The 15,203-nt window shown below is 40.4% G+C and overlaps 1 protein-coding gene across 1 annotated transcript in view; it reads left to right on the plus strand.

Moving 5' to 3' along the window:
- The first annotated feature begins 545 nt into the window (after positions 1–545).
- Positions 546–15,203, plus strand: part of LOC109036592 (phospholipid phosphatase homolog 1.2 homolog) — a 71,360-nt gene continuing 56,702 nt past the window's right edge. The window contains exon 1 of the mRNA XM_019050910.2: positions 546–752. Coding sequence (XP_018906455.1) covers positions 695–752 — 58 coding nt within the window. The 5' untranslated portion in view covers positions 546–694. The remainder of the gene's footprint in view (positions 753–15,203) is intronic.

Here is a 15,203-nt window from a genome sequence, read left to right on the forward strand (position 1 = left end):
TTGACTCGATCGACACCGATTCGATTGACAGTTGATAAAAAAAAAAAACCCGGTGTCGATTCGATCGACATGAATCCTTCGAAAAACGAAAAATTGAACCTATCGGCGTGATTCCATCGACACCGATTCGATGTTTCACATGTTTGTCGATCGATTCACGGTTGTCGATCGAATCGGTTTCGATGGAACTACGTCGATCCGTTTGCGTTTTGGTTTTTCGATAGATTCATGTCGATCGAATCCATACCCTCTCTCGTCCCGCCCTGTTTTCATCCATGTTATTTCTTTGGGCCGATGGATCAGAAAATTTGTATTCTTTACAATTCGACTCAGATATGGCAAAGCGTCAAATGGCAACGCGATAAATAGTCGTCTCATGCTAAGCGGTCAAATGGGGACTTTGGCGCGCGGTCACTGTTTGAATGGACAGTGCTGCGCTACGATTGGTCGAGAGCTGCGTATGTAAACAAGACGAAGCGTTTTGATTGGTCGTGGGCGGATCGCGGAACGAGGGGAGAGGGGGGCATCAGGTGGTGTAGCGTGGAGCGGTAAGGCACGCGTACCAGCGGCCGTAGTTCTCTGAGGGGAGGCGCGCTTGTAGGATCATGAGTGCGCCACGCGTGTGACGAAACTCGGTTTTACGGACGCGAAAGTTTTGTGTTTCCCATGAGGTTGCCACCCGCCGCCAACAGTCATGAAGAAAAACAGAGGTGTCTGTATCATTTTCGTGGACATTCTTATGGTGTCAATCGGTGAGTTCTTATTGCTCACCGTTTTACTAACCTATTCTCGTGGTTTCACTGTTTCAGGGATGAAAACAATAATTTAAGAAATTAGAGAAGGGTTAGAGTAGACCACCAATCACAGTGAATTTATAGAAGCGTGGGACATGTTCCTGATTAACACACATACAGCGCGAGAGAGGTTTTAAATATTTCCACTGCAACGTGATAGCGTCTTGTTGGCCTCTTTTATTAACACTGATGAGTCGATTCTTTCTCGCTCGCAGGAGAAAAAAATCGAATCAATCATAGTCACATTGGTCATTCACTAATAGACTGTGAAATACCCGAGCAATGTCTTGCGAATTTTTCCACCCTCTCTGATTTATCGCCCTTTCTTAAGAAAGGTGCCCTCGTAGCCTTTAATTCAATATTTCGTCGCAATTTTGATATTTTAAGAATTTTGAATTTTAATCATTCCCACCATGCCCCTCAAAGTTTAATCCTCTTATACTGTATCGGGATGTACGCAGGCTGTTCAAAAAGTAGTGGTACAAATACTGTACCTTCAAAAGTAAGACAGGTAAGTAGAGGCTTTTTCTTGGCGTTGTTTCTAATGAGACCAAGACTAACTCATTTGATTGAAAAGGAAAAAAAAATGGGAAGTTTGAATAACGAGTGGCGAGCTGCCGCTTACGACTCAACAAGACTAAACCTACCTGGAGATCCTAGAAACTACTTAACGACATTTTACCGTTGTCATCATCCGTCTTGGAGAGCCAAGGATCCAAAGTGCGACCAGTCCGGTCTTTAGATCGCATCCCGATAATAGACAAAATCTGCCAGTTTATACGAAACAGCCCCTCATCCCTACAATGCCTACAACCCCTCGGCACTCGCGCACACCACAGTCAGTAAGTGATGTTCATTTCGTTCTGCGCTAATTTTTGGCGAACAATATGTATGAAGTCAGTGATTTGATGTCATCATTTTATGGTTTAGCAAAATAATAGCACAAAACGGAACAAAAACCACTCAGTAACGGCGATGTATCCGCGCGCGCCAAGGAGTTGTCTCATACTGTGGGCTGATTGCTGAAACTGATAGACAAAGCGATAGACAAAGAGTACATAAGGAGTATCCAGCGATCCTATTGATTCAAATGATTGGTTTTTATACTGACTAGGGAGAATATGATGGAGGTCGCCGTTAGCTAGTCTATTACCCACCTCCTTTATCCATTTGCAACCACTCGCTTACACCAATCCTCTATATCCTTTTTATCTTCTCTGTCTATCGTTTTGTCTACTAATTTCAACAATCTGTCCACTGGCCAGATTTTCTGGATTTTGGAGGTGCGATCTGACAATCGCGGGCTAGTCGCCCATAAGAGCCTTAGGTCTCTTAGTTAGATGGAGACTAGGGTAAAATGTCGTCAAGTAGTTTTTACGCTCTCCAAGTTGTTTTTTGCGTAACATTGCATTTATCAGACAGTAGATTTAGGGATCAATTTCGGGGAGAAAAAACCCTGTTAAAAGTCGTAGGCCGTAGAGTACTTTATACTCGTTGTTCAAACTTTCATATTTTTTTTTCTTTTCGACTAAATATTTATCTTGATTTTATCAGAAAGCCACCAGTCTTGTCTTTTGAACAAGTTTTAGAAAAAGCTCCTATCTATCTATCTATTTTACTTCTGAAGTCATAGCATTTGTTCCATTACTTTTTGGGCAGCCTCAGTCCATGTAGGTATTTTATCATGAAATAGTTTGAAATAACTTTGAAAGCACTGCGCGCGTAAAGTTGAAAGCCAAATGAATGTGCTCCTCCTCGAGTGTCCTTTTTATCCCTTTTATTTTAAAATATTCTAAATTTTCGATAGCTGGAGTTGGCCGATCGATTATTATCGAATCGTTCTTTTCACCTCTCACTGCAAATCAATCACCAAAAAATCCCTTCGATCGCAAAGTTTAAGCTGTGCGACAGGGTTGACATGTACTTGTACTCTCCTCGCCCTCCCCATTCTATAAACATGAAAACATAAAATGCATCCCTCTCATTCTTATACCCATGTGTACTTACGAGGTTATTGAGGGGCCTCGTCAGATAATTTCTAAGAATTTGGTATTCAAACAATGAAATTTCATTGGCCTTCTTAATTTTTTCCTCCAGACATGAATTTAAAATTATAAATGTTTTATCGATCCTTTTAAAAAATGGGAAGATACGAAAAATCTGCTTTGGTTAAATGTGGAAAAGCACGTATCTGTGTAAAGAAATGAAAGACAAGCATGCCATCTCTAAATTAAGCCACAGAAAACTTGGCCCTATTCGGACCGCGTTTAGCAAAAAGGAACCAAGCCACATCAGCTATTGTCAAACTTATTTGGGCAATTTAAGTTCTTTCAAGAGAACGTTGGTGCGGATTCCTTTGAAAATTTTGAGGAATTTGCTTCGCACTGTGGAGAAAAATCACTGAAATTTGGACAAAAATCCACACAACCGTTTTCATGTAAAAAATTAAATTGCCCAATTTAATTTGGCAATAGTTGATGTAGCTTGGTTACTTTCTGCTTAACGCGGCTCATCTATGAATGCTCAAAAGTGGAATCGCATGTGGTATAACGTTAGCCGTGGCAAATTCTGCACACTCTGCAGTAAATTTTCAAGATCATATTGGTTGGAATGCTAATAAAACTCTGGTGCAGTCGTATTTATATTTCCTGTACTGCTTTTGAATGATTGAGGTTTGTGAATAGAGACTCAAGATTTAGTATAGCCATACACTTCACGCGTAGCAGACTCATTGTAGGTCAAGTTCGACATTGACTGCTGTAATAAATCAGATATGGTCGAGTCTTCCTGCTTGCTCAGGCCCAGATTGATTTTAGCTACATGTCAACAGGGCGACGCACAGTGGCTCGAGTAAATCCGAGAGGTCGGACATAAAATTTTTGACTGAAGCTGCAAATTTTGGATGTTTATTTCGTCACATTTTAAATTTTGAGGGATGTCTCTAGAAGAAAATTTCACGAGGAAACCAATGAAACCACTTTCAGAACTTCAAAATTGTGTATAAGCCGAATCATGAGCTTTTGAAGTTTCCAAGTTTTGTCCGACTTCTCTCGTTGACTCTTTCCACTGTGAGGCGCAAAGCGACATGAAAACAGAGGGAATGAAGTCCGCCTCCTCTTTTTCAGAACGACCGGACCGCCAAAAGCGAAAAGGAACGACGGCACATCAGCTATTGCCAATTTTAACCGGACAATTTAATATTTTACATGAAAACGGTTTTGCGGATTTTTTTGCAAATTCCAGTGAATTTTCTGCATGTTACAAAAAAAATTCCTCAAAATTTTCAAAGGACTTCGCACAAACGTTCTCTTCTAAAAAATTAAATTGCCCCGTTAAATTTGGCAATAGCTGATGTGGCTTCGTTCCTTCCTTCTAAACGCTGTCCAATTGAAGAGTGGACATTCAAAATCTGGCATAGGACCGTAGGAAAGCCAACCATCGGTATTGCTAAGAATGTGCATCATGCTGTTCCTCTTCATAGAGAACCCAAATATCTTTCCTTTTGAACGAATCGGTCAAGGAATTTTACGGTGGGAAATTTTCTCTAAATTTTGGTCTTACTTCCATGAGAATTGTGTGAATCTCAAGCCATCGAAACAAAAGAAACAGTGGCACAATTTTAACAACCTTAGAAGGCGCCAGAAGGCGCAACCTCTTAACAGGTTTTGAATTTCGACTCTTCAATTTACGAAGTTTTTTTGATACACGGAGATAATCAGTGGTGTAACGGAGTTCCCCCCCCCCCCCATTCCAATCTAATTTCGAAACGACGCTCCTAGCTCCCTTTTTTATAACTCTCACCCTACCTGCTCCCTAAAACCGCCGCGCCAGGCTCCCCCCAAAATATAATCCAAGGCCCAAAATCTAAAAGGAAGACGAAAAAGAGGACGATTTTTGACATCACTAGAATAAGGCCCCCCAATAAACGATAAAAAAAAGGGGGGACCCCACGAGGAAAAATCGAAAGGGCTCTGTGGTATGAGGAAAGGCCCAAATTTATGAATAAAAAATAATAGGGGGAAAACCTGGGGAGGGCTCCACATTTGCCCGGTTGCCTCTCATAGCAGGGATGCTCGTTAATACCATGAAGATCAAAATTGGATCGACATTTTAGCTCCCTCAATTCCCTTTTATTTTCGCGTACATCAAACTGCAGACGTTACTTTTTGTACCAGTATTGAACAACAGAGGTTGCGCACGCATATACTACTCAGTGATTCAATGACTCATCGTTTTACACCCATAATCGCAAAGTGTTCACCGGGAGAGTTGGGTCACATAGTGGTCAGGGGGCAGGTACTTCGTAACACCGATAATTGCTTTAGTGCAAAAAAGATGCTTGAGTTTATTATCGGTCCATTCGATTTTTTTCTCGGCGCTTTATTTGATCACGCGCTTTCCGTAACAATATCTCAGTCTTCTAGGACGAAAAGTTACATAACTTACTTGGTGCTTTTGCTGTGTCTATAATAATTACTCAAACTCTAGTTATGCGATAATTAATATCACCGGGCATTTAATTTTAGTCGCGACTGGATCAAAACAAAATAGCGTGAAAACATGCAATTTCTAAGCTCAGAGGTTATCAGACTAATTATTTTATACGTTCAATTGATAATATCGTCACCTTCAGACCAAAGTATCACATGCGCCATGCGACGTTTAAAAATTTTCGCCGCCATTTTACACTGAAAAAAAAAAAAACTCCGGCCGTGGAAGCCGCAATCACGGGCTATATATAGACATACCGTCCGTTCCGGGCTCAAAGGCCGAAAATTCCGGCTGCTGGAGGCGTAGCTTTGATTGCTCTGGGTTCAGAGGCCGAAGCTACGGCTCCAGCAGCCGGAATTTTCGGCCTTTGAGCCCGGAACGGACGGTATGTCTATATAGCCCGTAATTGCGGCTCCCACGGCCGGAGTTTTTTTCAGTGTATTTTTTTTTTTTTTTTTTTTTTTTTTTTTCGGAAAATTTTTTGGTTGAATCTGTTTGAAAATTTCACTGAATTTTATTTATATAAATCTTGCATCATTAAAGTACTCAAAACTTTTAAGATTTGCATGTGAAACGTAACATAAAATGTTCGTTCGAAACTTCAACTTTGTGCGGAAATTTAAAGAAAGTCTGTAGTGTTAGATAGATTATGCGTGATAGTTTTATTTTCTAAATTGCGTCGTCCAAAATGCAAAGTCTCCGTCTTTTTTTACGGGAATTAAGGTCATTCTATCAATAAGATCTTATTATACGGAATCATATAATATAATTCTGAGGTAGAAGTTATCAGTTTTGCAAAACTCAGACGGGCACGACGTAAAGCTACAGAGAGGGATCAGTGCCGCTGGCTGATCGTTTAAATTGGTAGACAAAGCTATATATACAAAGAAGACAAAAGATAAATGGAGAGATCCTATTGGTGGAAGCGGGTGGTTCCAATGGACAAAGGAGGAAGGCCACAGATAACTAACGACCAACCAAGAGAGACACTTTACTTAGTCCATAATTTTTTCCCTTTGTCTATGGGAACCACTCATTTTAATCGATGAGATCGCTCCCTATTCCCTTTGTCGTCTTTGTCTATCGCTTTGTCTATAAATTTCAACTATTAGCCCACTAACTAGTGAAAATCAAGAGCTTTCACCACGGTCTAAAAACTCGTAAAGTTTTCAGGGGGTAACTGTTTCTCCGGCTTCAAGAAAGATAAGCTGCGTCGTAAGATTAAACTGTTACATAACTCCAAAATTTTTTAGTTGGTTATTTTTTCCGCACTAACAATAAGTCCACTCGTTTATCACGTTTCCTTCCTAAATACGCGGAGAAGGAGAGGAACACATTACAAGATCGAGTAGGTAAAAATCATCAGTCGAACTTGAGTAAGAAAAAATTAGCAAAAAAGGAGAAAAGAAAAAAACAAACTAAAAGGGAAACTTGTCATAGTATATTCACAATCCAGGAAATCATAAGATTTGTCATCGATGATGCGCTTTGAATCGAGACTGAGACATTGAAGCCAACGTCTTATGACGATTTTTTCTAGATTTTCGGAGTATTTTTTGTGCTCGTCTCCAGTATACTGGCAATGAAACTAAAAAATGGAATCTCAGCCGCGGCGTTTCAAAATTTCCCCTCTCACTTTATTCTTTCAGGGGAAAACTAACTAATAGTTTTGCATGACATGATTAAGAAATTATTTTATGCAAAGGCAAAAAACATTCAACGAGTAAGTCCTAGTCCAATGATTACAGACTGTCGGACTTCCTTCAGTAGAATGAGGAGGGGTAAACATTTGCTAGGAGATAAATCAACATACTACACCCCTAATTCGTCGCTCCCGCACGAAAGAGCGTAAACATATTTCAACGTTGCAAAATTTCCCCCCGCAAATTGCGTTTCAACCAGGGAAAACTCGGACATTTCTAACTGAAAATTTCACTGATATTTTTCAGATCTGGTGCAAATATCTGAAAAATTCTTAATGATAATTTCGCAGGTACTATTTCGCAAAAAATGGAATTTCTGAGGTCAATTTTGCAACCCTTGAATGAAGTTACGTTCCTTCGTCCGAAAAACGCCTAGTTTCTTCATGATGGACCTGAGAAAAACCATTCAGAATTGGATCGCGTTAAGCAGAAAGGAACCAAGCCACATTAGCTTTTGCCAAAAATTTTGCAAATTATTATTTTACATGAAAACGACTGTGCCTGTTTATTGTGCAAATCTCAGTGAATTTTCGACATAGTACGAAGCAAATTCCTTCAAATTTTCAACGGAATCTGCCCAAATGTTGTAACTGTAACCAATTAAATTGCCCCATAGTTAGATTTGGCAATGGCTGATGCGGCTTGGTTCCTTTCTGTTAAACGTGGTCCGAATCTAAACTACTTGTATTCCCCGCTTACATCTTTTTTTTTTATCATTTGATCGTCATGCGCTTTTGTTTTTGCTCACTGATGGCTGAAATTAGTTTCTCCCCGCTGTTATTTTCGTGTGCTAGGGTGAAGCGATCGAACTGACCCGTCCTAATGGACCTTGATTGTAATGTTGACAAAACAGTGTCGACGGAAGTCCAGAGTATCAAAATGAGATCACGTGTCCTCCCGTGGTTGATCTAATGCAAAGAGCATTTTTTACGATCATATGGCAATGCATCATGCAATGTATGTTAACGAATTTTACGACCACTCTCTCAGTTAGGACGCTCATCATACCGCCCGTGCATATTTATCACTGACGAACTGACAATGAGGGTGCAAATATCAGTGGCGAGGCGTGGATAATCGATTGTCGATATTTCCCACATTTAAAGCGACGGTAAAAATCGATTATCTTGGTGTTCGTTGCACATCCCGTTTATCGATCCTTTTCAATAGGTTTAAATGCAAAATCAATGGATACATCGCGAAGCACGCCACGCCACTGGTAAATATTCTCGACGATGGTGAGGGTCCGTTGTGGCCAGGGGCATTTCCAAAGACATAACTTACTCTCACCTGCATCTTTGTGGTGTTCAATAAATTAAAATATTTATGCCTGGCTCGAAGCCTTTCAGTATGAGTGAGGTTTGCACTTGAAATTAAATTAGACTTCTACGAGGTTTCTCAAAGTATGGGTAAGACAAACGTCATGAAGTTGGCTGCATAACTTACACGAGCAAATTAATTAGGTACATGACATTTTCGCTCTCAGAAAGATGGTGCGCAAGCCTTATTTGACCATGTAGGTAAAAGCATTGGAATGTCATGAGGGCTGATTTTGAAGATTTTGATTGAATTATTCAATATTGATTTCTCTATGCGATGAACTCAAACGCTCATGCGAGAGTTTTTATTTTATAATTTCTCTATGTTTAACGTATTCCTACGTTGCATATCAGTTAGCGCCTTGATGCAACTATTCGTGTTCCACGGATGTGCGTGTTGCATGCTCAAATTTGAAGGCACTTTCGCTTTTCTCACCTCTTCAGAAATGCGGAATTGTCGTTCGTTGTAGCAACAAAATCAAAAAGTGTCTATATATAGAGGAAATAGGTAATAGAAATAAAGTGCCGTCATCTGATTAGTCGACGGAGTACAAGCTGTCACGGTTTCTCTGATTTCCAACCTATGAAAAATAATTTCGGAACAAAATTTCATGGATAATATATCCGAGAATTATTCCTTTTCTGCTATGTACATTTATTTCTCCCCTGTTAAAACGAATTTCTATTAATCGCTTTTGTTTAGGTAGGTATATTTGTAAAACGGGATTGTGAAAAATCCGTAAATTTTTATGAAAAACTCCTGAAGTAAATTGAAAAAATATGATTTTAAACTTGATTTGCGTGACCGATAAATGTATATAAATTGTATTTGTTTTGATTTTGACACTCTCACGTCTCGTTAGAAATCTCGAAAAATATTCGTCAGAAATAGGTCGGTGAAGAAGATATGTCGGTTGGCATAAGGATTGCAGCTTAAATTAACGATCGGCCCATTGGCATGATTTTCAGACTTTAGACCGGCCAGTCCGCGAGCTGACTACCCAGACAGAACGTCTTTTACACGCCGGCATTTTTAAAAGTCTATTTCAGGGAAAGATGAATATCTCTTCTTTTTAGTCCCCTGTTACTGTCTGATTTGGACCGAGCTCATCAGAAAGGAACCAACCTTTATTTTCGAAAAAAATGAGTTAAGAATGTTTTTGAGTTCCACTAGTTGTATACTTCTTCTGCCAAAAGTTCAAAGTCGAAAAAAAAATATTGAATTGTGAAAAGCGGGGTTAAAGTTAACTTTCCACACTGAGGTTTGTGGAGGAATAAAATTTCAAACGTCTTTTTCTCAGTTTCAACTTGATGTGGGTTGGTTCCTTTCTGATAAACTCGGACCATTTGAACTTTTAAGTTGCTTCGCAAAGCATTGGAAAATGACGATATCATCGGGCAACATTTCAACTGAAATAGTCACTGGCGTGTCAAGCAAGAAAAAAAACACTGAGAATTATTGCCCGAATTGGACGTAACAAGGTGGTGAAACAGTGCTGAATCACCGTTATTTTGCGGGGAAAATAAGGCCAAAAATTTCAATTAGAGTCAAGATTAGAGTCATAGATTTTTCGGCCTGACCTGACCTCAACTTAATATTCCAATGCATCTGCCTGAGCTGAACAAACTCCAGTCTTGCACCGATAGGTACTCATCAAAGCTCAAAATTTTTGGCTCTAATCGACACTTTTGAACTTTTCGGCCTTGTTTTCCGCGCAAAATAGTGTGGAACCAGCACTATTTGACCACCTTGGGACATATTAAGTTCACCTACTTTTCCTGGGAATCCATAGTTTCTTCTTTCTGTCAATAACTTCTTCATTTTCCTTGATTTTTGCTTGCCCTGCTTATGTAAGCATTTGCCTTCAGTTTTTCTCATTTTCCTCAGAGCCATTTTTTTTTCTTGTTTAAAGCCAATATTGAGCCGGAGCAATGATACCTCACTTTAAGTTGACAAGGCGCGTGGAATAGGTATCGTTACGCACCCGAATATTTCGAATTCTTGAGTAGGCAAGGTTGTCGTGCACAGCACTAAAATAACTTAATTTACATATCGCGCCATCGACGAAGAACAACGATTTTTCGGACTCATCCAACAGCGACGCGTCCTACTCATTGGCGTTGCTCAACTTTGTATTTACACCTTGTACCAACTATTATCCTGGGATTCCACGCATTCTCCGCGAATTCACATTGATTTTACGAGACACAGGTTGGCACAGAGGAGGCCGCGGAATGCCATGCAGAAGGCTTGTCTTCAAGTGGCAGCATACAAATGAATCTGTAAACATTCGGACATTGTACACACGGTTATACCCAACACGAAGAAAGTCTCATCAACTGGATTATATTTTGCAATATGAAGACAATATCTCTGGCTCTTCCATGAAAGCACCTATCTGCATAGGGAAACCAATGACATATATGATGTTTCTAAAATGAGCCAGAAATAGTGGTTCCTTATTGCAAACTGTAATCTAAATGGTGTCCGATGTGGCAACATTCATAGGGACCGTCTCTAAATTAAGTAACGCTCCTACTGGAGGGTGAGGGTCTTTGCCATAGCGTTACACGGCGTTAAATGGGGTATTGGGGGGGGGGGGGTTATGGAGCGAAGCGTTACGTGACGAGTTCAAGTGATTTTCCCTCGAGTGTCTGCAGAATTTAGAAGTCAAAAAGAATCTCTAAAATAGTCTACGCAATACTTTCACTTTTCCTCACTAAATAGAAACGCTAATCCGCTCAAGGAAGTAAGGTGATATTTTGATTATTTTTCATTGAAATTGGGGGGGGGGAGGGTCCGGGCAAGCGTTACGTAATTTTTCAGGAGGTCTATTACAGCGTTACGGAGCGTTACAGGGGGTGCGGTTTTTGACACCCCTACTGAGGGTGTCAAAAACCGCAAATTTATAACCCTACATAATTTAGAGACGGCCATGTATCTTTATTTCTGTAGACTTAATTTATATAGCCACCGGCATGGCATGTTTTGGGGAGGTCCCTGAGGTCCTTTCCCATGCACGGAGAAAATAAAAAATGCGGTAGGACGTAGGACCGTATAACTCGGGAAGAATTATGAGGACATGTTCTTGTTGAATTTGAAAATCGTTCTAAAAAGGCGAAAAACATCCACCGATTGATCATGAACGGATCAGTCGTCAATATTGACTAAATTCTGATGTTATTTGGAGCATACTTTGGTGGCTCTAAATAGTTAATTCATGCAGAAGTATTTGTTTTCCCGATTTTTGAGTGTGTTATCAACTCAGTAAAAAGTTTACTTAATTTATTAACGCTTCAAAGTTTACTTTTCACAGCTCCACTCGTGCCAATAGTACCAAGTTTCTTCTTGTTGCCAAGTCGGCATTATAAGCAGTATTAACCGAGTATCCAACTTTTTCCTCACCAAAACTACAGGCGTGTATTTTAAAAGAGGAAAAATGAAGAAAGCATGAGTGTTGAAACTTTAAATTTAGTCCTTACTTCTATGAACTACGTCTCATACAATCTTCACGGAGTTACCACCGATCCTATGCCCACAGACAGTATCTAAAGGGGTGGTATGACCCAGGGCCGGATTTACCTACTTGCCGCCCATAGGCCGCCTGTATTTTTCCGCCCCCTTCTCATTTGTTTTGAAACATCAATAGATCGCATTCGACAGTGGTTCGATGTATCGTTTGGTTCAAAACAATACACGGAAAAAACAGGACTAGTGTTGAGCACTACTGGCCGTTTAGTGGGGAGTAGTTGAGGGCTGGCGTCTAAGCGTTGTACAGCTCAACGCCGGAAGGCAGTACAGGTGGGCACTGAACATGAGTAGTGCTAATCAGATGCCGCGAGACGTAGTTGCGCTTAACAGGTGTAAATTCACCCTTGGGACGTCCGAGCCACGATAGCCTGGTGGTAACGCGCTGGTCTTCCACCGACGCAACCCGAGTTCGATCCCAGGCGGAGGCGTTTCATATTTTACGCTCGCTCCAAAGTCACTTACGGGCTTGACACTACTTCTTCCTTAGTGACCCAGCCTCGAGCTGTTTAGTGCCCAGCACTCCTCTGACTTGCTGGCTCCATTTGATCTAACCCTCGTTAGTGCCCAGCACTAACATGTAGGTCCCAACCCTAAGCTCGTTTTTTCCGTGTAGAACATAACCCCAAACAAACATTTTAGGATTTAATTTAGAAAAGCTGAGAATGAGAAAATTCCTGACAATTTCACTTTTCATTGCCATTTGGTACTCGAGAGAATAAAAATTCGATCACATAAGACCCGTTACCTCAGATTTCTGAATTGACTTTTGAGACTGTGATTACATATTGAACCAATCGATATCACTATAATCTCACCTGAGTGATCTGTCGAATACGATCTATAAAAACCATCAAGTGAACGTGCCGGTGGGGGAAGGGTGTATGAGATGCGTTTACTCGTGTTGGGCACAATTTTTGTGAAAGCCCTGTCAACACTAACAAGAGTTCAGTTCCGTAAACCCATCCCTGTTTGGACAAGGCCTTCCACTTATAAAAAACGAACGAAAAATGTATGAAAGAACAAACATAAATGTGGTTAAAAATCTTAACTTCCACCGCCGCGCCGACCGCACTGTATTGGCGCAATGCGTGAAGTATTCATGTAGTCTTGTAGGCGCTATGCGTTTCACGCCGACCGCTACTGACCGCACCGTTTGGTGCAATGTGTGAAGTATTCATGCAGTCTTGTAGGCGCTCTGCGTTTCAAGCCGACCACTGCTGACCGCAGTGTGTTTGACGCAATGCGTGAAGTATTCATGGAGTCTTGTAGGCGCTATGTGTTTTATGCCGACAGCCGCGCCGCTCCGTTCCAAGGTCAAATTGCGTGTTTGGTTTCTCTCTTAACTCGACTAATTAAAGGTGTTGTCTCTTGTATCACCGAAAAAGACGACAAAATTAGAAATTACTGTACTTTTACCCTCAGGAAATGAGAGATTTTGTCGTCTTTTCTCGTTTGTAATTTATTTTCTGAATCAGATTTTTTTCTCTCTCTTTTTGATACCTACATTCAAAACAATTGCAAAATTTGCCGCCATTGGCCGTGGCCCATGTGGCCATCCCCTTAATCCGGCCCTGGTATGACCGTAGTCTTATGATCTCACTTAAAGAGCCCTTGTGTAACATGTGCATAGATATCTGGAAAGTAGTAAGAGGATCAAACTATAGATATTACAAAATTAAGGAAAATGAGTCTTGAAGGTATTACCATTCCTACGTGCTAACATCATGTACTTTTCCGATCCTAACTTCAGTAAAAACAGCAGATCTAACAGTAATCATAAGTTACTTATGGATACTCACTCACTCTTAAAAACATATATCGAATGTACTGGGAGATAGTAATGGGCAGAGATGAGGTGAACTCCTCCATTGGTATCTTGGCAATGATGGCAGCTATTGCTTTCGGGACTCCTACGTTGCCTTACGTCCTGCGGGGAGTTTTGACAATGTGTTTAGCATTTCGTGCAGCAAACAAGCCGAAGTTTGGTAAACTTGTTTGGCAAATTGCGTCACCTGAGGCTCATGAGCCATCTAGCTGGTAGGTGAAAAGCCAAACTGGAGGTTGGTGATTTTCGCTGCCTTATTACAATAATTATCCATAAGAAAATATTGAATCCCTAAAACTGAAAGTTACCCCCTGTCACCAAGACGTTACTCCAGAGGCTGATAAATGGTTTCTCCTTGTCTCTGGTTAAGGATCAGTGAGAAATTTAGATTTACGAAAACAAAAAATTTGAGAATTAAGTTCTGAATCTGATTATTCATTTGGAGAGTTTCCAGACCAAGACTGGTGACTGTTGAGATGATTTTAGTGACTCTGACCAACTTTTTTCCTAGTTTTTTATTTATATACTATTTCAAGGCGAGAAGAGAGCGCACGAACAGTGGGTTCAAAAATTCTTTCTGCGGCCTTTCCCGGTTTCATGGTCCTTGCTTTCTCCTCATTTTTGCGGTCACGTATGCAAATTCTGAATCCTTTTTCTTAACGAGCAAAATAGGCAACTCACTAGACAAATTTGGGTCATTTTCTTTTCTGATGTTCACTCGCCAAAGCGTTGGGGGTACACACTAGTTATTAACACCATACACCGTCGTCAGACTTCTTCTAAACAAACAAACCAAGGCTCAGCCGCTCTGGATTTCATAATAAGCTTTACGCATGGGTCTGCAATGTGAGTGACCTGTGCCGAATTACACTGCGCATTATTCAAACTTGAAAATATCGAGTAAGTGTTAGTAGTAGATTCTATATGCGAACCCAAAGAATGTTTGAAGAGCATGATGACGGTGAAACTCCCAAACCAAGTATCTTGTTTGCGTTGTTTATAAATTGCCGATCCCGTTTCATTTTGTTACAGGATAACGTACCAATATTACTCCTTGAAGTTTTCTCAGAATATGCTTCGGGCAGAGAGGAAAATTCACCCAAGTTTTTACGAATTGACTTAACAGTTCTCCAATTGAAAAATTAAAGTATGACAAAAAATCTGCAACGTCGCAAACCAAGATACGTGGTTGCGGAAGTTTCACCTTCGATGAGCTGTGTTCCGAAGATGCGTTTCTTGAATGATTGATTCATCAATTGGACCAAATTTTGTAGTAGGGAACTACAACTTCAGCCTCATTTCAGATACAACTTATACGTGCCATTCGTTTCTCTCTTATGACGAAAAGGTGAAAAAATTCATCGTTTATTTTTAGAGGGATATTTTACGATTTTGCATAGTTTACGGCTGTAGATCTTTGTGTGGTAAATTCTCGTCCGCATACAAGAACAAATGTCGTAAAACACAAAAATATATCACGACATAAAATGAGCGGTGATAAATGTAAAATATATTTTGGCATAACTCTTAGTAATAATG

The sequence above is a fragment of the Bemisia tabaci genome, chromosome 1 (genome assembly GCF_918797505.1).
Source record: "Bemisia tabaci chromosome 1, PGI_BMITA_v3".
In the NCBI taxonomy this organism is placed as follows: Eukaryota; Metazoa; Arthropoda; class Insecta; order Hemiptera; family Aleyrodidae; genus Bemisia; species Bemisia tabaci.